The 8,665-nt window shown below is 52.5% G+C and overlaps 1 protein-coding gene across 1 annotated transcript; it reads right to left on the reverse strand.

Moving 5' to 3' along the window:
- Window positions 1-398: 398 nt before the first annotated feature.
- Window positions 399-1,117, reverse strand: N0V96_001686 (uncharacterized protein; the record flags this gene model as incomplete). The annotated part of the gene is made up of 2 exons (XM_065756296.1): window positions 399-438; window positions 825-1,117. The coding sequence occupies 2 exons, from the start codon at window positions 1,115-1,117 to the stop codon at window positions 399-401; spliced, it is 333 nt and encodes a 110-aa protein (XP_065615536.1).
- Between the last annotated feature and the right edge of the window lie 7,548 nt (window positions 1,118-8,665).

Consider the following 8,665-nt stretch of genomic DNA (forward strand, 5'->3'; position numbering starts at 1 on the left):
TTTATAATTCGATTAGGTTACTAATCGTAGGCGGAAATCATTTAAGCGCTGATTTGCGGCTTTTCCCTCGTTTTGGGAGGTCCATGCTGATGTCAAGTCAGTCCAAGTATTGTAGTCTTTGGCTTTTGGGCCCCTATTAAGCATACGAGATGCGGTTCTACTGGGTTCGATTGTCCCTTCATCTCGAGAAAACTGGATCATCGGGTCACCTTGATAACGTTCCCGGCGAGAGAAGGCAATATAATGCAGCGTACTTAGGATCGGGAGACTAACAGGAACGGACAGTAGGGAAGTAGGGAGCGATGAGAAGTAGCTATGGAGGAGGAAGATGGTATCGTAAAGGAGACTGGCCCAAAGAGGGGGAGAGAACGTAATGGCGCCACATGAAACGAAGAATTCTATCCAAGTTCTACGCCGTGGTACTCCCCTACCTGGCCGCTATTGAGCGAGAACAACAAATATAACATCTTGTGACTGAATACGATGACCACTCTGTTAAGTTCAATAAGTTTCGAGTAAATAGCGAGGTTAACGGAGCAAACACCGCCAACTACTTTCAAACTATACAGACACGGCTCTGACCTCGTCAACTCGACAATCCAACATCTTCATCTTGATATTTCATCTCCCAAACCCCAAATACCGCCGTCATCTCATAAAAACATCAAATCTGCATCACCTTAGAATACAACCTCTTCATACAACAACTCTCCATAAACCAATCCCCATCAACCCGCCTCCACGTCTCATGATAATGCCCGGCACCCGTAGAATGCGAACCCGACTCCGAGCCCCTTGTCCCAGCGTGATAAATCACCCCAAACACAGCCTTCACCTTGTCCTCGGAAACCTGCTCCAGGTCCCCCGCGTCCGTCAGGTGCATCGTCTGCATGACCTTGAACGCCTCGCTGAAGTGCGCGATCCACGTCTCGCGCGATGTCCAGCGGTACGGGACGCCGTTCAGGGTCAGGATGCTCCCGTCTAGGTCGTGGGCTTCGAAGGTGAGGGTGGGGAGCATGATGGCGTCGAAGTGGTGCCATTCGCATGTGTCGGCGAAGCGGCAGTATTGGGCCTTTTTGCGGCGAATGATTTCTGCTACTTCGGGGGAGATTGCCATCTTTTGTTCCAGTCTTTTTGGTTCTTGCGGTTTAGGTGATGATTGGTACAAGCTGATCAAGACAACGATTGTAAATGAGTAAATAAACCAGATCACGATGTCCATCCGTGATTCCTGACACATCTCCAACTCTATATACCAGGCCATACCCCATCATCAGGTCACAAGCAGAAGAGGGGGTTCTGCGGGGATGCTATCAACCATCACACGTTACGCCAAGAAGGGAGTTGATATCAGATACTTCCTGCGCTTCAATTACCTCATGAAGAATTATGGTCACATCGACACCGTTGAAGACAAGGGGTTTCCTGCAGCTGTGGCAGCCTTACAGTATTTCGACCCATCAACTTGCCAGGATTGTTGGAGGGGCGTAAGCACTTGTCTACAACATGCCAAGCAGGCATTTCACTGGCTACTTGGCATTGTATGATAGTGATGGTTTTCTATTTGTGTGATCTTGGTGAGAACCTCAGTGTCCTGGGTCTTTATCACAATACAACGATAGGAAATATATATTTTTCCTTTTTAGCACTCAAGTATGGTTTGAGGCAAGTTCTTAGGCAAGACCAGCAATTGCCTTATCCTTTTCAGTTGGTAAACCTTAATGCACATATCTTCCTTGGAGATATATCTATTCAACTTGTTGCTTTCCAGGAGCATCGAAGCCAAAATACAGTCAAGATTGTATTGTCAGAAAAGTTCATCAAGTGGTACCACTGCCCCCAGAATAAAGCACTCCCATATCTTCGATGCCGATTCTCCCATGAGTGATACCCGGACGGACCTGTCGTGAAGCATCGAGACTGTCTCACGCCATCGATCGTGATATCGTAAGATGGAGCAGGTTCCATCACTGTTCTATTGCATTCAAAGTAAGCCTTGCAACTTGTTTGCCGCAGATTTCGAAATTCAAGTCTCAAGCAATCGAGATATCGCAAGTAAGATATGTCTGGCTTGTCCGCATCTGACATCCCATCTCTTGTCAGAGTACGTTCCTCGACGAACCGCATCCGGTTCAAGACGACCTTGAAACCATCAACCATAACCACAACCACCAAATCTCAGCCTAGACATCTCCCTCAACATCACAATCCCTCTCAAAGACTCGGAGCCTTACGCAACTTCATCTCAGCAAGAAACCACCACCCCTCTCCCCAACCCATCCTCCACCCTTAGTCTAAAAACAGCTTTAACCTCATTCTCACTCCTGCTCCTACTCCCACTCCGGCCCCCAACCCCACCCCCGATCCCGATCCTGATTTCCATCCCCCGTCTCCGCCCCCCGGCCCTCCCGCTCAACAACGTTGCCCCCCCCGGCGGCCACTCCGGATCTTAAACACGCAAAGTCTGCATTCTCTCAAACTTCTTCCTGTAATACGCCACGAGACCGGCTAGGGAATTCCACTTCCACTCCACCCCGTTCTCGTCGACGTACATCCGGTCCGAGGCGTCGAGGAACTCAATCTTCGGCCTTGGGTAGGATGAAGCCGGAGAGGAGGGAACATCGCTTGGTGTCGATGTAGCGGCAGTAGTGCATCTTATTGCGGCGTATGGATTCCGCTTTATCAAAAGGAGAGAGTCACGATCGATTGTTGGGTGGTTTTCTTGTTTGGGGGAGAAGAACTTGATCGTGTAAGTTCTGGTTGCGGCAGGCTGTGATCTTTCACACATGATACTGGGATGGATCTCAACGAAGTCTCACACATTAATTTATTTCGACGAAGCAGGTAAGTAGTCTTGACAACTAATGAGGCTGTCTATCAAGAAGTCTTGAGATCTCGTCCTTTACGATATGTGACCCAATATCCTCACACAAGCAAGGAGATTCTCTGCATGAGGCCGCTTAACCCCGCAAAGTCTCGTAATGGAAGCCTCGCTGTTGTTGAATATCAAGTCACACAGGCATGACAACACGCACCCAAACAGCGATGTCCGCATTTCTGATGTTCAAGCTCACCGCAGCTCAACGTACAACCACACTGATACGTTACTTTTGCCCTCGCCAGCAGCCCAACGGTCCCAAACCAAAAGCAGTCGACTCAGCATGCCATTCCTAAGCTGCCCTCAGAAGCGGCTCTGCTCTCAGTCAGACCGTTCAGTCAGCCAGTCGAGCTCACCCGATGATCCCCCACGATCTGACAATCCGTACGACGGGACCGGTGAAACTCCCCAGGCCCCAGCCCCCAAAGCGAAAGGAATGGCTGATGTAAGACTACCAAATTCCACACACGCGGAGAGCAAGAGATGAACAACGCTCTTGTCAACTAGACAGCCCCCATCTTTCGACCGGCGGTTGCGGCGTCTCCATCTCCATCTCCATCTCCATGACATGTAACCGCAATAAGGCTCAACGGCTCTGGAACGCCGAACGCAGATCCCATCTTCACAAACTTCCCGACCGATGGGGTAGATGGTCTTCAATGGTGTATCTCTTGCCTCGGGGCGAGCAGTCCCACAATCCAAAAACGGTCTGACCGTTTTGCGACCACCGTTTCCGGGAGCATAAACTCAGGGGGGAGGGAAGGGGGAGGAGTTATGCATTCCACACACTGCATAACCACCATTTCCGATGCCCTCCCTCCGTCCACCCGGTAGACTAATCCGGCAGCAACCGAGCAAGAGCCGGAAAGTCCCAGGGCAAAAACTGCAAACTGCAAATCGCAAAAAACCCCAAACGCTCAAAGCAGCAGCACGTCAGGGAGAGAGCGCGCAATTACCCGCTAGACCGGAACAGGACCCCCTGCCGCGCTGCATCCGCACACCCACGCAAACCACGCTCTCTGCTCTTCTTTCGGGTCCCACAACCCGCAGCCGGTCCAATTTCGGGGGACGGGGGGATGAACCGGGATAAGGAACACCCAAAGATCCACGCACATCCCAAAGATCCACGCACACGCGCACCCCCTTCCGCGGTCGCAGGGGGGGAGGAAGAAGAAGAAGGAGGCTAAAGGGGGGAAAACCGTCTAGCGGCTTTCTAGAAGGTCGTCCAGGGCGGACAATCTCAATTCCTGGTCCTCTGGTTTCTGTGACCCGGTCCCCCCTAGCCCCGCGGGCATCCTTCCGGTCGCTCGGTGCGCGTTTGGCCCAGGGGGTGAACGCTACCACCATGAATCGCGACACCCGCCCGATAGATAGCCAAAGGGTTTATTTGGCGTTGGCGTCGTGTCGTCGCGCGGTCTGGGGTCGGCGTTGCGGTTTTGGGTAGGTCGACGCTGCGTGGTGGCTGTTCCGGTGCGTGGTGTGCTCGGTGCACTTGTTGCAAATAGATGCAACGCCGGGCCTTGCGGGACGGAGACGCTTGTGATGGCTTCCTTCTTTTTCGGGGTCTTGTTCGGCTTCTTCCCTCAGCCTCTCCATCTAGAGCGCAAGCTTGTGAAAAGGGTCCTGATGGGGGGGACGGCAGAAAAAGAAGTGGCAGGCGGAAGCGATTTGCAGTGCTTTGCTCGGTGTGGCGTCGGTGTCGGTAACCACACCGTCTATAGCTACCCAAAGAGCTTGACTGCGTAGGGGAACATAACCGTACGTGGTTTAATCCCGTTTCAGTCTGATCTTTTTTGCTTCTTCCTCTCGACCTATTGGTGTACTGCCTCGGCTACCTACCGCTTGGTGTTGATCGTCGAGTAAGTCCCATAGCTGGCACGGACCGGATGCGACTCGATTGCAGCCGCGCCGCCGCTCGCCCGTCAGGCATGTGCTGCCGCTGCTACTGCTGCTGCGGTGGCATTTGTCGTCAAGCTTGTTTCACAAGTACTCGTTGGAGTCATTGCTAGACACTGGACGAAATAGAAAATCAGGGCAATCGATGAGCAGGGAATATGAAAACTCTAAAGAATGTTGCCTGCCGTGACCAAGTCCAGAACGATCGCTGTCTATCTTGTCTGTCTTGGAATTAAGTTGTCAGCCAGTCTCGATAGGTCCATAGGCCATGACCGCCTTCAGCTTTTTGTATTGCCAAAGAGGGTTTCCCCTGCGTGTTAGCTCGCTGTATGCTCGGATATCTGGAAATGCTTGCCCAGCTGGTGGTTGAAGGTTTGATCTAGCATCTCTCTCTCACCCCCCTTGCGTGCCTGCGGATACATTCCCGCCGCCCTTTTACAAAGCCAAGGTAAGGGCACAATTGGCAGGTCCAAGAACGGGATGCCCTGCGGTGTGGCACAACCCCGAATTCGGGACGAGACTCTGCCGTTGATGGCGGGGACCAGTCATATCGCGAGCTGCCGCTTCTGCCATCTTATTCGAAAATGGGCCGCGACAAATCCGTTGTCGTTGCTGAATGCTGACGACGCAAACGGTGATGGAGATGGCTTATTCGCGGGGGAGGGGCCCTCTCCTCTCCCGCCCGTCGCAAGCTCGCGTTCGAGACCCAATACGATCTCGCCGTTTCTTCGTTTGTGCGACCAACAAGAGCGAGGGATGTGGAAGCGGAGGAACACAAACTTACAAGAGTTCATCCGCTGCGCAACGTAACGGCTTTTCCTTGCCTATCCATACCCTATTCTTAGGTGAGGTCAGCAATCCATCAACAACCAAAGGCCCTGAGTCACTGACAAAGGGGTTGATTTGACCTGACTGTTCTCATCCCAAGGCTGGCGACACACACACCCTCCACAAACGACCACCACCGCCGCCGCAACTACAGCTTGGACGGTCCGGGGAAACAAAGGTGGGTGGTACCGCCGTGTACAGAGTTACAGTGAGTATCGATACGTATCCGTAGGTCAGTGTAAATGGAATGGAATCGCGAATGCGCCACCCCCAGTCTGACTCAGGCCGGGGAAGCATTCGCCGCGGGCTGAGCCAGAGCCCAGTCAGCACGGCCGTATTGATTCGCGACGGTAACGAGCATTTAAAAAAGGCACGAATAGCAAGTCGCCGGTGTGTTACTTTCTATATAGGCAGGCAAGTTGCATCTTACAGGCAGTAGCAGAAGCGATAACCAGGCGGTAAGCCTGTTCGGTGTGCTGTAGAGACAGGGCGGTCTGGTTTATCGGTATGCGCCTGTCACCGCCTTCCCTAGTGTGTGTGAGTGCGTGTGTAATATACCCGTTGTTTGAGTCGTATTGCGTCTGGAATAGGAATTAGGTTGGACGTCTCAGGTGTCAGTTCTGCGGTTCGGAAACATTGGATGTTGGGGGAGCATGGTAGCTGCTAGTCAGCAGCAGCAGCACAGTCAGAAGCAAGCTGAGCAAGGCACACCATCCATCCATCCATCCATCCACACACGAACGGGTGTATTCGTAAGTCGGTGGTTGTCGTCGCATTTCGTTTGAATGCGGATGCGGTTGCGGTTCCGGGTTGTGTTGCGCGTTCGCTCGGGGGGTTTCTCGCTTGTTGGAATGGATGATGGTGGTGGTCAGGGTTGGGACTTTAGGCTTGTTGGTGATGTCGGTGGTTGTCTGGAGAGGAATGGAGGAAATTCGGGCATCCAACGGAATTCCAATCGACAACCAACCGCATCGTCGGGGCATCGCGGCGTCGCATCCGGAGGCCATCCATCTAAACCAGTCGCATTCCCGCGAGTGATTGCTCTGAATCATCCAACTCACACAACCTTGTTGGTAACTTGGTGTATCCGTACTCCGTCACGTCCGTATAGACACCAACGATTCGTATCCATGGATAGTTTGGTGTAAGTATTGAGTATTCTGTAATTAGTCTATATCCGTAGATGGAACTGGTTTGCCGGCCGGGGATGATAGGTGTTGACTGTCACTTTGCGTGTTACCGAATGAGACGATGATACATCTGTAACTCTGCCAACACTCTGTATGATGTACGGAAGCGCCTCCGTGTGTTTCTGGAAATTGAATCCCGACTCCTGGCGGATGAAAGAAGAAGCGCCGCAAATGACGAAGGATCCATGTCTTCTTTCCATCTCGCCTCGCCTCGCCCTGCCCTGGCCAGCCGGCCAACCTCGTCAACATGGCCCTGGCTTCCAACCTGACTCCGGGCACCTGGGATTTGCAGGCTTGCAGCTGTATCCGTACGCCTCGTGGGAATATTCCCATATTTTTAAGATGAGATGCCTAGGGTCATGACGGGAGAGGCTGGGCAAGCGGGAAGGGTGGACGAAAAAGCTGGGGTCAAACCCGTCGCGATAATAGACACCGAGCCCAACAGGCCAACAGGGAACAGGGCCGGAAATGAGAAGGAAGCCCAAGACTTCCAGGACCCCCAGCAAGCACTGCAAGCAATGCAAGGAGAAGAAGAAAGAAAAAACTTTTCCAACTTGACGGAAAAGAAACGATTTGATGCCAGATGGTGATAGTTGACGGAATTTCTGAGACCGGGGATCTCGAACCGGGCCAGTGGATTGGGCCCCCCCAAGCAGCAGCTTGCCGGCCGAGAAGCAATTGGACAGCCGGGAAGTGAAAAGTGATGGACAGGAACCTGGGAAAAAAAGAGACAACGGCCGTGAGCGAGCCCGGGGGTCCGGAAATGGCCGTTCTGGCTGGCGGCCCTAGTTTGCTTTTTTGGTCTCTCTTTGGTCCTCATGCCATGTACGGGCAAATTGGTAAAGTTTGGGTAAAAGATCAATACGGAAGTTCCTAGTTGACTTTCCGTCGGTGGCCGTTCTCGTCTGTTACTGGAGCGGGATGGGCGCGGATGCAATGTGATGCGATGCGCCCAGAGAACCATCAGCATCAGCCCTGGGGGAAGGAGGTACCTGGGCGGTGGGATTGATGAGGATGAGCTGGATGCAGCCACGGCAGATTTGCTGGCACATTTCGTTTCGATGTTTCTTTCTCTTGGCTCCCGATATTTGTTGGCGTTGGTGTTGGTGTCGTGGCTTGCTGTTATTGTTGTGGTGTTGTACAGATGGAGGTACAAGGCCTCAACCTGAGGTGCATGCAATCTGGTATTGACAGCATCTGTACCTTACCGGGCAAGGTACCTTAGGTAGGTATTGATTGTCGTCGCTGGAACAGGAACAAGATCGGACGTCCACCATCGCTGGGCGGCATCAAAGGTGGCAGGGCCCGGGCGGCGGTGAGGCGTTGTAAGTCAAAAAGTATGCGGTAAGTCGGTGTGCTTCCTGTAGTTCCCCGAATGCATTCAGTCAATCGCGGGCGCGCATTTAGGCATTGCTTTGATTTTTCCCCTCATCCTTGGCTTCCCCAGGAGGGGCTTCCAGCCTATCGAGGCGCATGGAGATTCACATTCGAAGCTGGGACCCGACAATCTAACGAGAATGAGGGGGTGAAATGTTCTGCTTGATGCGATGAGTCGATTAATGAAGCAGAAAAAAGCAGTCAAGGGGGTGTATGCCAGGTGTGTAACTGACTGACACTCGACAATGATCGATGGCGAGTGGAAATGTCAATATCAAAATCAAACGGATGCGATAGGCCGCTTCTGTGACTCGAATTCTCGGTCAAAGCTGCAGAGATTCAGCGAGCGATTGACGATTTGAGAGGGGTTGTCCAATCAGAGGTTGAAGCGGTAGCGCGTGTTGAGTTGAACACCAAAAAACCAACTGTAGACACCAGATTGGCAGATGGGTGACGGGTAAATTCGATGCAGCGAGAGAAATGCCTTCTGCCCCCC

Source organism: Colletotrichum fioriniae, assembly GCF_027942845.1.
Source record: "Colletotrichum fioriniae strain IMI 355084 chromosome Unknown scaffold_1, whole genome shotgun sequence".
NCBI classification, from domain to species: domain Eukaryota; kingdom Fungi; phylum Ascomycota; class Sordariomycetes; order Glomerellales; family Glomerellaceae; genus Colletotrichum; species Colletotrichum fioriniae.